Below are 16,924 nucleotides of genomic sequence, written 5' to 3'. Positions count from 1 at the left end.
CTCAAAACCTGAACAGTGAATGTATGCTGGGTAAACATACAGAAGGCTATAAAAGAAAAATTTAATTCCTAAGTGTAAGTTTTTATTGTGAAATACAACTTTGTTGTTGTCTCTAACCCCACCAAATAAGGAACATACCATTGCATTTAATTTGTGTGAAGGTAAACCTAACAAAAATCCTTGTGTGATATACATGAAGGCAAAAAAAGACCAAAGAAGCACCCCACCCTAAAGACAGTAGGGTAAAAATTAAAGAATTAAAAGTGGAAGCCTGAAGAAGACTCCCTATCCCATCTGGCTGTGATAAGGTGGCAAAATGAAGACAGTAATTCGTTGTCAGCTGGACAGTTACCCATAGCACTACTTGGATTGTTGGCTTCCTTGGTCTTTTGTCTGAAATCTTGCACAGTATGTGAAAAGAAGTCAGGGAGAATTTGGCTTTTGTTCAAATCTTTCTTTTGTGCTTACAAAATCAAAGTAGAATAGTATAACTGTAAGCTAAGTATATAACAGAGAAGAAAATAAGCAACAAAAATGATTGAAAAGCAAACGTGGGCTTATTGCCGATAAATAAAATGTACTTTGACTCCTCCTAGATAGGTTTTGTTCTCCCCCTCCCCTGGTTGTTTCTGAAGATTGAACTGATCAGTATAGATAGATGGAATCAAACGTACCATGATGCTGATGTCTTTCAGTCTGACCATTGATGTGTGCAGGGTGTGTATTCTAAAAAATAGAGCCATCTGTAATTAGTATTCAGATTCTGAAAGAAGATAGCTTTGTAAAACTCATTACTTTAATTGTGATTTAAAGCAGGAGAGCAAAGAAATCTTGATCTAATTACTGGTTTTAATACTGTTTTGCTTTTGTGTCTGGAAGAAATCTTTATTATTGATAACTGACAGCTGCATTTGCAGGCAACATCAGGACTTTTGATAGTTGCAAGTGCTGTGTGCATGTGGTTATGTAGGGTAAGATTCAGATTTTGAAGCTTTGCTTTTTATCATGTTGAAAAATGGTGAGTGACAGTTTCCTTTTTCTCTATACTCAGTTTCCAGATCTTTTAACTAAAAATGCAGAAGATGGAATTTTAATACTAGGCATAGTTTAGACAGTTTTAGTTTGAAACAGATAAATGAGCTTTTAGAGATAGATATGTATATACACCTGTGTGTAAACTTGTTTTCTTTAGCATAAGGATTTAGTGGTATGATAGATTTAAAATTCAACAATAAGATAGTTTTTACAATTGGCAAATCTAATGTTACTGTTTGGATTTCACTAGTGGATGAAACGGTTCTAAAAATTAAAAATAGGGTAGTGATGATCCAACATAGCTCTGTTTTTAGTATTGAGTTCTTTTTCATTGATTGGAAAGGGAGGACAGGTCTTCCTAGTCTTTCCTCTCAGCAGGCTTCTCTGTGAGCGAACCACTTTATTTAGCTGAGCTGAAGAAAATATGCTTTGTGCATCTGCAGTTGTCAAAAGCTGTTTTATCATTGATGCTATGTTCTTTTTCCAGGTGATGAGCAAATCATCTGGCATTAGCTTGTGTTAGTTGATTGCTTTTAATTAAATTATTCTCTTAGACTTCGAGTAGTGCACAGTTCTCTTTCCAATTGGAAGCTAATTTCAATGTAATTTTTAAAGTTTTTTTTTTAATTATACTAAAGTCAAAAGGTTTTTTTTCTTTGTTGTTATTGTTGTTTTGTTTTTATAAAATCAGTCTCTTTTTCCCTGTGGTGTCAAATCACAATCACAGCTTGATGCTGTGTGGTAGTTTTTATTCTCGTGCAGTGAATTATGGTGGCATAACACGCATTCAGTGTGTTAAAATTCACCTTCCCTTTCCCACAGCTGTACATAGTAATGTCAGAAGCTTTTGCATTGTAGTTTCTTTGTTCCTTTGCCACAGAATAGGAATTAGCAAATTTTGTTATGCTGTTGGTTGTTATGTGTAGACTGCGAGTCATGTCACTTCTTAAACTTAATTCCAGCTTTGAGGATAGTTAAATTTCCAGCGTGATGTTCAAATACCATGTTGCGGTACTAACCTTTTGGTCCCATCAGAGTCTTAGCTGTGGTGAAAGAGTACTGAGATACTTTGTGTTACTGGGTTGGCATTTCAGTGTTCTGCAATCTTTAATGGCTGTGTTGCCAAAAAAGTAGTAACAGAAAAGAATGGCAGACTTTCTGTAGTGATTTGAATCAGTTCTCTGGTGTGACTGAGATTCTACTCCTTTGGGAATCTAATAGCCATTTCTTAATGGTAATGAAGCATAATTGTTAAGCCTGCTGTTTTCCCTGGAGAGCAGGTTTTAATTCTCCCAACTCTTCAGTTCATTTCTTTGTCTTTTAATGTGGTGATTGACCCTCATAGAAGCTGGGAGACTCAGGTGGATGGCTGTGTCCCCATGGAATTCTGGTTTTAGTGGTCTCAGGTGGGTAATGGTTAGTCTCTCTTTCTCGAGCAACCTCTTAGGATGCTAGAGAGAAGATGATGATGTGAGGAAAGGATTGTGCTTGATTTGATATAGGCTAATGAACCCTCCTCGTGCAGCTGCACATGTTTTTGCTGTTACACCTAGCAGAGGATTGAAGAAGAGGTAGTTTTCTAGGCTTTCAGCTTTCCTATGATGTGGAAATGTGCTTTTCACCAATCACTTTTCATGTTGCCATCTCTGGCAGGGATCCTCAAATGAGGTTGCCAGCATTTTTTTTTCCCTTGTCTCATGATTTATCTCCTAGGCTTCTCCCTTTCTCTCCTACTTGAAGGAAAAAAGCCAGAGAGGAGAAGGAGTGAAAGAGTCAGGCAGAAGCTGGAAATTTTCAAAATCTTAAGCTTAAGTGAGTGAAACCTTTGTGTTTGCAGTTATTTCTGACTGCTGACCTGTTGTGGAGGTGGCAGACCGCAGAGTGTTGAAGATAAAATGCCTTTCTTTCCTGTGTGTGTCTTTTGCTGCTAAGACTTTCCCTCAGTGTGGGCAGGAAGTTTTCATTGCGAGAGTAGTAGCTGCAAGAGATACCTTGTAACAGGAGCAGAACTGGATGAAAGGATAGCTTTGGCTTTGAGACTGGAGTAACAGTTCCCTCTTTGGAAGAGCGAGGCAGGGACAACTGCCCCTGAAGGTTCCAAGAACATCAGGGCTCCTCTTTCTGCTTTAGAATTTATAGCATAAGAAAAACTAGTGTGGCTTTTTCTTGGTTTAGGAGGGGTGCTGCGGTTCTTTCTGGCAGAAAGGTGTGAAAACCCTGTCCAATGTATAGGTTGAGCAAAATATCAAAATACATTTGTGAAGGGTGTTCGTTTGCAACTGGAGAACAACTGCAGGGCGAGTTGAGAGTACTGGTTTGGTGGGTTTTTCTTACTATTTTTAAGGTAAAGAAAAAATAGAGGAAAATAGTACAATAAATGCGCATTATTCTGCACTGCAATTTCTGGAAAAGCTCAATATATTAGTGTATAAAACTGACATTCTATATGAGTGATATTGAAGGGTGTTGCACCGTTTTTCTCTGATAAACAAGTCTGCATAGAGAATTTTTTTTGTGTTGTTGCCATAGTGCCTGAACAGTTCCCAGATATTTGAATGGAAGACAGACTACCTTTTCCTTCCTCTTTAGCCTAGAGGAGAAATAGCTTTATTAGTCTGTAGGGATACTTGCTTGTGCAAGTAATGTAAACATAAAATAGCATTGAAATGAACCCTTGTGATTGTTCTTACTTTTTCTAAGAGTGGATCTGCTGCATTCTGTCTTTTTCAGTCTTCTCCCATAGACCAGTTTTATGCTTTATGGTGAGCATGGACAGGAAAAGTGTGGAGAGTTGCAGAAGTAAGAAAAGTGCAAGAATTTCCGCCTCTGCGCACTCAGGAAACACCAAGGTTTATCTACTGAGAGTTTTGAAAGCTGTCAAACAAAGTCTCAAGAACATTGCCTGGGGTTTAAGTGGAGAGAGGAAAAGTACAGTTAGGAAGTTCAAAGTGATTTAAGTTGCAAAGCCATGTTTTATGGACCATGGATGTGCTAGCTGTAGAACTTGCCTTCTCTGCACTGTTTAGCCCAAGTAAGTATTTTTCAGTTACTGCAATTGAACCAGTTGAAGTAACTGCACAGGGGAACAACACTTAGTAGCTGATGTATCATAACTCACGGTGTCACATCAGCATTGCAAAGCCAGCACAAGCCTTTGGAGCAATTGAGCTTCAACTGCTTGCTTCATAACGCTCTTCCTCCCAGGTTAGTCCAAGGTTAAAGCACATACAGTTTCAACTTGGTGTGTTTGCATGTACCAGTTACCTCTTTGGGGCAGAACTTGAGCATGGCCCCAAGCACGGTGAATGCATGTGTCCTGTTGTGGTAGGACCAGGGAGAACATGTTGGTTGAAGATGAAAGTGGGATTTTCCTTGCAGTGCTACGAAATTCTCAGTCAGTAATGGGGTCAGTTAAAAATCCCACAAGCAGCAGTCCTCTGCAGAGAGAGAGGGGATACCTTTCTCTGACTATAATGTACTTGTAACATAGAAAAACAATACCTCAGAGGAACTTCCTGCTCACCCTAGCTGACTTTTGCTTCCCTCTAACCTCATTCCATTCTTGAGTGTATGCAGTTGTTTGGAAGAGGTAGAAGACAGAGACTTAAACAGCAGGAGCCTTCAGTACTAGGGTGATGGGCACGGCATGCTCGCAACAGGAAATCAGCAGACAAAATATAAACTCTTGATTGTTTTAACTGGTCGCTTGGATGTCCTTCTCTTTGTTTCAGTTTCCTCCAGACCAGCTTTTGTTGCAGGTCAAATTGTTAACCGGGAGAAGGTACGTTCAGCTGTTGTGCAAATAAATAACTAGTGAGTGATATGAGATAGAACTATTCCTTTGTTTCAGAGCAAATCAGGATTTTCAGTGCTGCTTGTGTATGCCTGAAAGAGACAAACTTGTCTGTAGCCTCATTTGTTCTCCTTGCTTAAAGAATTTTGTATCATCCTTTGTGTCCTGTGATGCTTGGTGAGAAAGGCAACTCCTTTGGCATGCTTGATAACTGTATCTTTTTTGTGAAGGCCTTTGCTAAGTGAAAATATTCTCATAGTCTGTTATATTTAGGCTAGTGGGTCTTTGATATTTGCTGTTCCATACTTGCATCAGTTCTCTATGTAAACAGCTGCTGATTTTGATTTCTGTGTCTTTCTTTCATCTGCTAAATGCTCCCACTTGCCCCTTAAGCCTGTACTGAAGCTTTATTTTGAAGGATTTGCTGTGTCTATGCTTTGAGGTGTTAGCAAGCTCTGCTATCAAAGTGCTGCACAGGGGCTAATGTGGTAAAGCTTTGCTGTTGGCAGGACACCTTTGCATCAGAGCTGCTTTGCATTTCTGCCTTCTTATCTGCTTCCTTGCTCCTTTGTCCCTCCTCCTTCTCTTCCACTCCCAGCCCCAGCCCCACCAAAACTGGAGTTGTTCAGACAACAAAGTCTGGGCATACAGGTGTGGTAACTGGATTCATAAGAGGCTCAAGGTGGATAGTGCTCTGTGTTTTGAAGGGGTAATTTAGGGGATAAACGGAGAAAGAAAAGAGTGCTTCTTATTATTGCTAATATGGTAGGCAGACTGGAATCTAAGATTATCATTTACAGTGATAACTTTTGCTCAAACAAAATCATACACCTCTCAGACTTGTGTTTTTCTCCAGAAACGTTTGCAATATCAGGGAAAAGTTGTGGCCTCTGATTTGCATTTTCAGTCTTGGTCTACAGCAGGAAGAAAACAGAAATAGTAAATTTTATGTGTCTCTTGGAAAATTTGGCTCCCACTTATTGATGATGGGTTCTGTGATCAGCAGATGTCTGGATTGGGCAGGCAGGGTGGTGGAATTCTGCATGACAAACCACATTTTGTAATATTTGTGTAGCTGTCATTGCAGTAGCTCTCAGTTAGTGTTACTGAAGCAGGGCAGTAAATTTGTGGTAGTGAATGAAGCTGAAATAGCATGACTTGACTCTTTGGTCTATGATGTCAATGCAGTACCAGAGCTGGAACATCATCCAGGAGGAAAGGGTTAGAGTAGTGAGTTCAACTGTGAACAAATGTAGGTGTTTAGCTTCCGTGCTTTTGGTGAGGTGAAAGTCTCTTTGCAGAACATCAAGATACAAAGTGGTATTTCTTATAGAAAATGATACAGAAGTTAATGTATTTACAGTATTGAAGGGCTGAGAATACTCCTTGTGTTCTGCAGCAGTCTGAATGTAAGGTGAATTTATTCTTTTATAGCATAGAGGACAGAAATTTAGAACAAAACCTGCTGCTGTTAGTTTATGATGATGATATAAAATATCATGATATCAAATGTTTGTCCTTACAAGACTATTTTTACCTTAAAATTAAGCAGAAAAATTACTTGCCTGAGCAGCAGAAAAGAAATTAGTCCCTTCTGCATGTAAGTGGTGTATTAACCTGAATGTCCATATAACAATTGATGTAGAGTGTGGTAAATAGCCTGTTCTGCAGCTGAATAAAAATTAGTCCATTTTAGTGGATATATCTGTAGCAGCTGCCATAGACACTGTGTAATAGATCTTGAGGATGTTTTGGGAATGCAGAAGATAAAATGAGGGAACTGTAGTATTAGTTGGAAATCTTGAATCCTTAAAGCTGTTTGTTGCTCGGCTTTAAGAATTAAAAATTGCTTATTTTTTAGAATATGCTGCTTCTTGTTACTGAGTTTCTATGCCAGAATGAGGGAGAACGTGTTTCTGCCGTGGAGCCCCTGGCAAATACAGATGAACAAAAAGAATACATGTAGGCTTTGCTACTGAATGGCAAGAGTTCATGCATTATTAAATAAAAGAAAAATAGCTGTTATTTTTTCAGATGTGATCTTGTGCACCTGTCTGTAAAAGACTCAATATGATCGAAATCCTTGTGAAAGACACTATGAAGATGTGATACACAGAAAAACTGAGCTCAATTGAAAATTGGCCTACAGACTGGTTTTTATAGGATTCTGAGTTTTAAATGGACCTCTGTTTTGTTGTTGTAGGCTCAGCCAAGCTTGGCAGCAGTTGACTAAGCACCTCTAACATAGACTGTCTGAGCAAGATTGCTCTATAGTCTGAGTTAGTTATGTGGCAAGTAATTGTTGTATCCTTGCCATAGCAAAGAGAACTTAAAGTGGGGGATGTTAATATATTCACAGCACAGTATAGACTAGATGCAAGATAGGTAGACAAACCTGAACAACTTCTACAAAAAACAGTCAAACAAATGTTTGGACAGGAAAATGAAGGTATAGAGAGGAGAAGTTTTCTAATACACCAAGTCAGTGATAGACATTGGATTTTGTTTCAGTATTTGACTATCTTGTTATGTGATGCTGCCTTGTGTTTGGCAGTAGTTGGTGTAGAGTTTTGAACAGAAATTTGCAAACTTAATCTGGATAAATTACTGCATTTATTCATTTTGCTCTACTTTAGTACATGTGTGGACAGAAATAAGGGCATTGTGATTGCTTTTCACACCATTATGCAATTGCTATTTCTCTCCCTGACACTACTAGTGACTTTAAACTGGTATAGGGTGTTTTTATGGAAACTCCTGTTTGCTTGGCTCTGCTTTTTCATGTTGGGGTAAACATGTAAGACCAGATTAGAAGGTAGGTAGGCTCTGCTCTTGCATTAGTGTTCAGTGGTGTCTTGTAGCTTAGATGCCTTCTGAGCATTTGGTCCATACTTGTACCAGTTTGAAAAAGCAGAGAAAATTGACCTATGTTTTTTCTGCAGCAGAAAAGTAACATGTGCCCCTGTTGCCTGGTCTGCTTTCTGAGGTGGGAATAAATCCGGATGTTTTGCATTTGAACTAGCCCAAGATTTGTACTGGTTTTGACTGGGTTAAATTTCTCTGTAGTAATTTACATGGGGCAATGTTTTGGATTTGTGCTGAAACTAGTGTTGATAGCACATGAACATAGTACTTGCACAGTGTCAAGGCCTTTTCCACTCCTCCCACTGCCCTGCCAGTGAATAGGTTGGAGGTGCACAAAATATAAGCTGCTATGAAGAATTTTAACTGTATCCCAGTGAAAACCAGTACACTTGTGTTGTTCAGGGGTGTTTTTTACATTTGTAAAATTTACAAAAGGTTCTACAGTACTTGGACAAGTGCTCAAAGCTGGGTGGAAAGCAGAGGAGGGCTGAAGAGGCAATATTCAGTTAACAGCCTGTTTGATAACTGTTTTGGAATAACCTTCCAAGTGTAGGGAATAGCAAAGTGACTTGGTTTATTGAATAATGCAGAGTATGCCCTTTATGCATTTTAGATGAGGAGTGGTTAGATTACTGGCAAATCATATTTTTGGCGAGTTAAAGAAAAGCATCCTCTTGAGGGGCTTTGTTAGAATGAGAATTCTACCGGACCTTACCTCTATCTGTTGGATATGTGTTCTGATGTTGAAAGTGGAAATGAATATGTAAGATAACTGTAATAGCACTTTACTACAACTACAAACTGGTCGTGTACTGATTGATTTATTTTCATCACCTTTTTCTTCCCTGTTTGTATTAGTGTTGTGTTTATAAGGATGCTGTCATTTGAATGATCTCTTCTGGGACTACGAGCTGAGATGCTGGAATTATTTAAATAATAAATGTCGTTCAGCCTCAGTAACCAAGGCGCATCAAGCCCAATGTAGTGCTAAGCTAAATTTTACAATGCACAAGCACAGCAGAGCCAAATCCACAGAACTCACTTTCTGTTTGAACTAGTTTGAGACATCAAACAGATAAATTGTAAGCAGCTGTCCATATTTTTATCATTGGTATTTACATCTGATATAGAGTGGATTTAGCAGTTCAGTTTACTTAACTGGTTTCACAAGGCAAAAACTATCATAACATTCAGTTCGCTAAATCAAAGGCATCAGACATCCAGTCAACTTTGTCTTGTCACACAGACATACACTGATGTCTGTGTAAGAGTGAGCAGTCCTACATCATCTAAGATGGCATCTATATTGGACCACTCACTGTAGGACTATTAGGGAGGAATAAATGTAGAAGGGGAAAAGGAGGAACATGGAACATAAAGTTGAGGTTGAGAAGAGAGAAATGCAGGAAGTAAAATTAGTGGTGGTTCATATAATGGTCAACATTTATATTTTTTCCCTATTCATGCACTTGATAGCTAAATAATTATACTGCTGGCAATAATGATGCTGGTATTTTGACATAGTTTCTTCAATTTATGCTTTGGAATTTATAGTGTGATCAACAGACATTGAAATAGAAAAACAGGACTCTATTATAGAGCTAATTTCAGTGAATATTAGAGTGATGGGGTATTTTTTTCTCCCCAGTTGGTTAAGTCACGACTTAACCGTAGTGATTTCAGTTCTGTAGTTTAGAAATTGGCCTGAATACAGGGGTTTGGTTTCCCGGTGAAGGGAACCATTATACCCCTTCTCTCCCCAGTATTATTTAATTTGTTACCTGGAATGAGGAGTATCTGTGTAACATTTCTTCTGTGGATGCTGCAGAGTATGTTTGTTGTTTCAAAGTATGTCTTAAGTCAGCCCCGGACAGCAGGAGCTCACATGCAGTAAAATGTTCCTGTGATGAACGACTAAGGGCTTTGGGCTTGCCTAGTTTGGAGAGGAGGCTGACGAGCCACCTCATCAGTCCCTGCAGCTTTCTGAGGACAGGAAGGGGAGCAGGAAGTGCTTTAACTTTTAGTCAGCCTTGAGGTGGTTGGCCAATTGGACTAGATGATTGTTGAAGCTGCCTTCCACTGAAATAGTCTAGGTGTGAGATGGCGTAACTATAAACACAGGGAAACCCCTAGTTCAGTTGGATTGATGGGTTGAATTAAAGGCCTATGAGGCTGTGAGAGGGTATCACCTGTTCCTTGTTAACTTAACCTGGCATAAAGTCCAGACTTGCATTATCAGTGCATTTTTACACCCCCTCCACTTCCTGTGAAAATAAAACTGATTCTTGCAAAAATCCCAAACCAAACAACAAAAATTAAATGCGAACAAACCCACAAACCCAAACCAAACACAGGTTCAAACAGTTATGTAAACCTGGGGTTGCTAAACGCTTTCCCTCTGTGTTGCAAAAGCTTTTTGTAGGTGATCTTTCTTTTCGGCCTTCCCTTCCTGCCCCTGCAGTTTGGTATCCTATCCTCTACCTTATGCATATCCAAGACCACTGATTCCTCTCCTCAGATTGCTCTTCCATATATTGTGGCTCATATTACACTTTCATCCTTGCCCTCATCTGCCAGATTCTTCTTACACACTTGCTCTTTCCCCATCAGTTCTTCATTTGATTTCTGGCAAGAATGCCATGCAACTGCATATCGGCAACTGCAAAATCTGGACTCTTATGCAAGGATGGCATCCATTTATAACCAGTTGATATCCATGGATTCTCTACATAGAAAATGGAGAAATACTTTGTTGGTAAAAGAGTGCTGTTAACTCAGTTTAGGTCTAAAAATATTACTCTTCCAGAGAAGTTTAGTGTTTGTCTTTTGACATTTGAAATATTGTAAGGAAGATGGTAGCTGCTTGTGTATTCTGAATGTTGAAGATAATGATACCATGTCTGATAACCAATTTATATAGCATATGATAATTTTATGGAAGGTAAGAGGACAAAAATCTTTTTTCTTCCTTCTAAGAGTTCATTAAAAAAAATCGTTATTGCACCTGTAGATCTGTCCATCTTCTGACCTTCTCTATTTGCAAGTTTTGAAAAGGCTTTTCAGAGAAATTTGGCTGGACTGAAGAATAGAGGTAGTGTACTGTACTGTGTTGTATTTTCAGGGGTAACAGAGATGACCTGGCATAGTTCTTGCTAATAAGTGATTGCATTTTCAGGCTAAAGTCTACGTTTGTTATGGGACTGAGTTTTAGAGCAGTTTAGAAGGCATATGGAAACTAAAAAAGGTGGTAATTCTAATCCTTAGTCTTCAAGCAGCTCTGCAGAGCAGGGTTGGACCCCTTTTCCACTTCTTTGTGGTTCCGTGTTGATAAAGGTGTCTGTGTATGCGAAGTTCCCTGTTGATGTGCTGGTTGATAATTATGCAGTAAGTGAATTGTGCATCTTTTATTTGGTAGTCGTATCTAGCAATACACTCTTTTAACAGGCTTAATTTAGATTTTTCTTTTTTCAGACGAAGTCTTTTTGTTCTGTTAGATCATGTTGTGTTAACTCTATCGTTGGGCAAATTGCAGCAATGATTTTAGTATGTGTCTTCAAAAAGCTGACTTTACAATTACCTAAAAGTAATTTACTTGATAAAAATATAAGGTATAAAAATGCTGTTTGTCAGACAAAAATAACGGGACCTTTGGAAATTTGGTGATGCATCTTACTCGGGAATTTGGAGAAAATTACTCAAAATCCATTTATACATCATCAGTCACACTTGTATGGAAAAGGCTTTATGGGAATGGGGAAAGATGGGGGAATGATGCAGTACAGTTACTAAGGGAACCTTGCCTAGACTTCTGTATTTCAGACCAACAACAGACATCATTTTAGTGTTAAACTACTGTGATTATAAGGAATATTTCTGATGTCTCTGATAGTTGGTGTGGATGACTACAGCTCAGAGTCTGATGTGATTATTATACCTTCAGCCCTGGACTTTGTCTCACAAGATGAAATGTTGACGCCGTTGGGAAGATTGGACAAGTACGCTGCAAGTGAGAACATATTTAACAGGTATGCTTTTTAAATGTCCTGTCATCCTATTCAAATCTGACTGAAGTTAATTTGTATGGAATAAAAATAATTTTAAAAAATCCCCCCAAAAAACCACCTTTACAAGATGCTTCAGTTTTCACTCCTTCTCCTGATTGCTAATGTTCCTCCTACTTACAGAAATAATTACAAAACATACTTTTAAGTTTTTCTGTGGATGCTTACATTCCTGTTGGCACAGAACTATAAGATGATAGTAAGCTCAATCCATAATTCTGTGTGGAAACTGAGTTTAAGAAAATACATCAGGAAAGCATAGTGAACAGCACTGTAGGTTCCTAGAGAAACCCAAGAAGTGTTCTTGAGGATCAATCTCCTTTGTAATTTACAGTGTGAGTATTGCTGCCTCTGGTTACTGAAAACGGACTTGCCCGGTTAATACTGTGTTCTGCATTTTTCCCTTTTTATTTCTGTAATGCACAGGTATTGTAGCACAGTTCATTTAGACACACACCCCACTCCACCCCTTGCACACAGACATTCTGCAATCGAATGGAGAAGTTCAAACCCAGCATTTATTTTAATTGTAGCTATAAACCGTTGCAGTATCACAGAAATGTATAAAGTATGTTAAGGTCAAAATTTTCTGGTATTTCATTTTAACAGTTTGGGCTTCAAGTAAATTTTTAGTAAAGGGTGTTTGCTTTTATGTTGAATTCTTAATTCAGTAGTATGCAGAAGCTTAGTCTGTGATTAACCACTCTATAGGTTAGCCTCTATTTTGTTGTTCATGGCCCGAGTTTGGAAAGAATTTAACTCTGTGCTTAACTTCAGTCATGTGAACTGTACTTAAAATTCCATACTACATGTATGAACATACCCCTATTTGAAAGGTTTTCATCCCAATTAAATTGAAGCTGACAATTATAGAATAGTTTCTCTTGTTACAACCTGCATAAATCTGTATGCAGAAATTAGTTCTGAAATGCCTAATTTTAAAGTTTCCTGTTCTCCTGAAATCTGAAGTTTGTTGTATTAAACAATTTGAGATGAAATCAGCAATTTGACAACCAGCAGAGAGTTTTTTGTGTGTTTGACTTTACATGGGGAGGGAGAGAAGAGGAGCCTTTAGGGCTATCGGTGACAATTATGTAATAAAAGCCAGTAGGGAGAAGAAGAAAATCAAAAACTCAAGTTGTGTGACTTGAATTTTAAGCAAGTATAGTGGTTCTAATATTTTACTTGCCTGCTTAAGAAAAAACTCTATCTGATTTTCTCAGTATGGATAGCGTGGTATGTGGGGCATGCATAAGCTTGAAATCTTTTTAATTACTCTGTCCAGCTTTATGCATCCTGTCCTTTCCTGCAGGTGGCTGGAAAACTATAGTTTTCCCAGATTTTTTTTTTTTAATGTGTTTGCTTGTTTGGATTATTTTTGCTGGTACAAACATGTTTTTTGATCCTAGCTCTCTTTGTAGGCCTGTTGTGTTATGTAGCATAAGAAAATGTAGAAAATAGCATATGATAACTATTTGTGATATAACTGTGAGTAGCACTTATATCACACTAAGTGTTAGTGACTACTGCAGGCAGTTTATGATGATTCAGCATTAGTCAGTCGCAGGAATAATAGGAGGGATTTTTGTTAGACAGAGAAACTGGAGCATTTAATAGGAAAAAGATAAATTACATTTGTTTATTCTTATGTCTCTTAGTGTGATGTAAACACATCCAATTACTTATGTGTAGTTTAACATTTTTTTAATATTATGACTGCATTAATAATGTTTTGGTTGTTTCTGTGATCTGGAACCTGCATTTGTGTGGAAGCTTGAAATTTGGGCATTATAGATGCCCAAACCCTTGAAGTATAGTCACTGAGCTTGGGTAAATTAGGGTAAGATGTTTTTTTTTCTTCCCTTTAAATACTTTTACTGTGGGATTTTTTTTATCTTTCACTTTAATTTTAAGTATTATTTCTCTTTGAATTTGGTTTTGTTATATTTTTCTATCTGGTTAGTCACCTATTTATGCATCATATTTGCAGTCTGTGGTTATACTGAATGATTAAAGTGAAGGAATTTTTAACAACTCCTGCGAAAGTCTAGTCTCCTTAAAGTTGATTCCTCAAGCACTCATGATTCCTCAGCCAGTTGTTTTGAGATGGAAATGGATCTGACTGCATTCTAAGAAATGTCAGTAGATTGGACTTGGAACTTGGAACTAGGAATGTCTTCTTTGTTTAAATATATAAGATTTTTGACAGAATGAACTGAAAAAAAATCAGAGGTAGGGAATCCCTTATCAGCTTCCCAAGTGGTGGAAGGAGTTGCTTTGTGACAATTTTTGTTATGTTACAGGTTACATTCTCACTGTTTCAGCTATTGCTCATCAGCACCCCAGGTTTGTCTTAGTCTGTGAGAATGGAGAGGAACCTGACAAATGTTACACTAAATTACTTCTCTCGTATCTGAAAAACAAGGCAAGTGAGAGTATGGTTTGATTAATGAAGAGCCAGCCTCCAACTTCCAGATTTGAGAAGCATCTCTAGCATATGCCTTAATAATCCAATATCATATTGCAGAAAGACTTGATGCCAAGCAGAAAGCTAAAGCCACCACTGTAAAACAGAGCTTTTCTATCTTTTCCTGTTAAAAACCCTTGTGGGTTTTCCTAATCTTTATTGCTGTTAACTTGCTTCCATTCTTCATTGAGAAGGCTCAGAAGTATAGAACACTCACCAGTAGATCTGCTTGAACAGTGAGACAGTTCCTGAACAACAGACCCTTCCTTTTCATAAGGCTATGAGGAATTGTTATTGCTTTTTCTCTTCAAACCAAAGCAGATCTTGGCATACTCACATTCATCAGTATGATCAGTCTTGTCTATAAAGACTGTATCTGCCTATCTGTGTAGATAACTTTAAGCAGTCCTCTTGCCAGATTCTTTGTGTTCTGAAATATTTCTTAGCTTTTCCCTTGAGATGTCTTTTGAAAAAGTTTTTTGGAAACAGTTTAACTTAAAAATACTTGTAGAACAGCAGTCAGCAGTAACTGAGGATATATATACTGGATCTCAAGGAGGGATTAAGCATACATGTATGTACTCACATATAGCTTATAAGTAACAGTTTCAGTGCCTGCAGTGTAGGTGAAGATTTGGCCTAGGGCTTTCTGGGTAACTTGTCTTTTTTGGCTGAAAGATACACTCCTCTGACTTCATGGCACAGATGTCGTTCTTCATATGGTTGGTAGAAAGAAGCTGCCCTTTGTGCTTCCTAGACTACAGAGGGAACAGAGGTTGGCATCAGCAAGGAGGCTGTACCAATGAATTATTTTAATGTGTTTGTCTGATTCCTCACTCCAATGGTCCCAATATAAACCTTGGTTTTACATGTCCCTAGTTCTGCAAAATAGAAATTTTTAGAATATATGCCTTGTGTCAGGAACCGAGAGGTCAGTTTCTTTCCAAGGAATTGGCTAGGGGTAAAGTGAAAGCATGATGATAAATTTTCAGATGTGTCACTGCTGTGGAGTCAAGAACATCATTTAGCTGCGTATTTAAAAACCAGGACTTGCATGCATAAAGTACCCCCACTAAAACAGAAGAATATTTTCATCCCTCTACTGTAATGTATATGAAAAACCTCTCGAGACAGTATGTTTGGTGGGATGTCAAGACTATCTTGCCTTTTTTTCATTTAGACATGGTCAGAATATAACCAAGAAGGTAATCAAGAATTTGGTTATCCACAGCTGCAGTTACTACTGTCCCCAATCACTTTTCTTCTCTCTGTGCAGCCTAACCCAGTGTAAAGTTTCTTTTCTGGGTATTTGAGTACTGACAGTAAGGAAATGCTAAACTCATACCAAAGCCATGCAGTGAAACTGTAGTGGCTTTGTTCTGACTGGAACACTTCTCGTCATTTTAGCATAAATGTCGTTATTTCTCCTAATCTCTAACTCTACTCCATTTTTGTGTTTCAGTCTTTCTGAGCCTACTGTATATCAAAGAATAAAATTTAGTAAAAGTGAAACAAACCTCAAAACATGGATTTTTTGCACACAAATTTGCGTATATGCGTATACCAAATAACTTATTGAAGTGTAACAGTATAGCTTGAGAAATTGTATTACGTACATTAAAATGATACAAGCTGGACTAGAAAGGACAGAATTTTCCCAGAGCACTAAGAGAAGTCTTAATTGCTTAATACTAAATGTACCTCTGCATATTTAGCCGTCTTTCTTAAGAAGGGTACAAATATGTTGATTTTGAGATTGAGAGTTTATTCTGGATATCTTTTGAGATTGTTTGAGGAAAATGGTGCCAAGCTCAGTTATTACTACCAATATTAATTTGAACACAAAATGTAATCTAATCTTGTTTTAGTTCTGCAAAAATGGGTGAAGAACAAAAATCACCTTATTTAATTTTCTCTCTCTTTTTTTTTAATATCCTTACTAGCTAAATGCATGCCTTGTGCAGATGAAGTCATTTAAGTGTTATAGTGGAAATTTATGTAAGGGCTAATGGTGGTCAAAGGAGTTTGAGTGAGCAAAGCAAAGGTGTTTATAGTTTTTCTTTAAATATGTCATCACAAATCCTAATTATGTCCATATATAGAGTCTTCAAAATACATGTCACGTGTGTGGGCATAAAGGCAGTGTGTTTGTAATCTATCCCTATTTTATCCCATTACTGATCCCAGTGAAGCGTGCCTACAAGGTATCCTAATGTTGGACAGGCTCATGAAAACTTGAATTTTCCTAAATATCCTCTACTTTTGCACGTGGTAGTGGAAGTGCTTGTACTGCATGCCACATTGCAGCCTTTGACCTCTGCCTTTCTTTGGTGTGTAAACTATTTAATGGATAAATAGATGCATTGCTGCTTAGGTGGCAATCGTATACCAAAGACACATATGGTGAATAAATAATTTTCTTTGGGAATTCACAGCTGTAGGGTTACTGATTTGAAGCGTCACTTGCCAAAGCAGCTAGCAAAAGTCTCTCTGGACCTGGAGGAACTGGGTACAAGATCTGACTGAATGGGCAAGAAGATGCAATTCTATGAGTTGTTGTGATGAAGACAGCTCTTCTGGCACTGGGAATGTGTAAAGGTAGAAATTCATGGTGGAGCTTAGTGTCTCATTAGAGGCAAGTACTGCACAAACCCAAGCCAGTGGCAGGAGGGAAATGGCAAGAAACCATTAATCCTAGTTTAC

General features: G+C 38.0%; 1 protein-coding gene across 4 annotated transcripts in view; it reads left to right on the top strand.

Annotated features, from left to right (window-relative positions):
- Positions 1-11,563: 11,563 nt before the first annotated feature.
- Positions 11,564-16,924, top strand: part of PPP4R1 (protein phosphatase 4 regulatory subunit 1) — a 48,160-nt gene continuing 42,799 nt past the window's right edge. For 2 of the 4 annotated variants that reach the window (XM_018081745.2, XM_018081706.2), the window contains exons 1-2: positions 11,623-11,718; positions 16,657-16,819. Coding sequence is in view for 2 of the 4 variants with exons in the window: in XM_018081706.2 (XP_017937195.1) it covers positions 16,783-16,819 (37 nt within the window). In the remaining 2 variants the exon portion in view is untranslated. Of the gene's footprint in view, positions 11,719-16,656; positions 16,820-16,924 lie in introns of all 4 variants that reach the window. The other 2 variants (XM_029959352.1, XM_018081738.2) reach the window with 2 other exon arrangements.

The sequence above is a fragment of the Manacus vitellinus genome, unplaced genomic scaffold, assembly GCF_001715985.3.
Source record: "Manacus vitellinus isolate BGI_N305 unplaced genomic scaffold, ASM171598v3 scaffold_1_pilon, whole genome shotgun sequence".
NCBI classification, from domain to species: domain Eukaryota; kingdom Metazoa; phylum Chordata; class Aves; order Passeriformes; family Pipridae; genus Manacus; species Manacus vitellinus.
The sequence above is the reverse complement of the archived record's forward strand: the minus strand, read 5'-3'. Positions and strand labels throughout refer to the sequence as shown.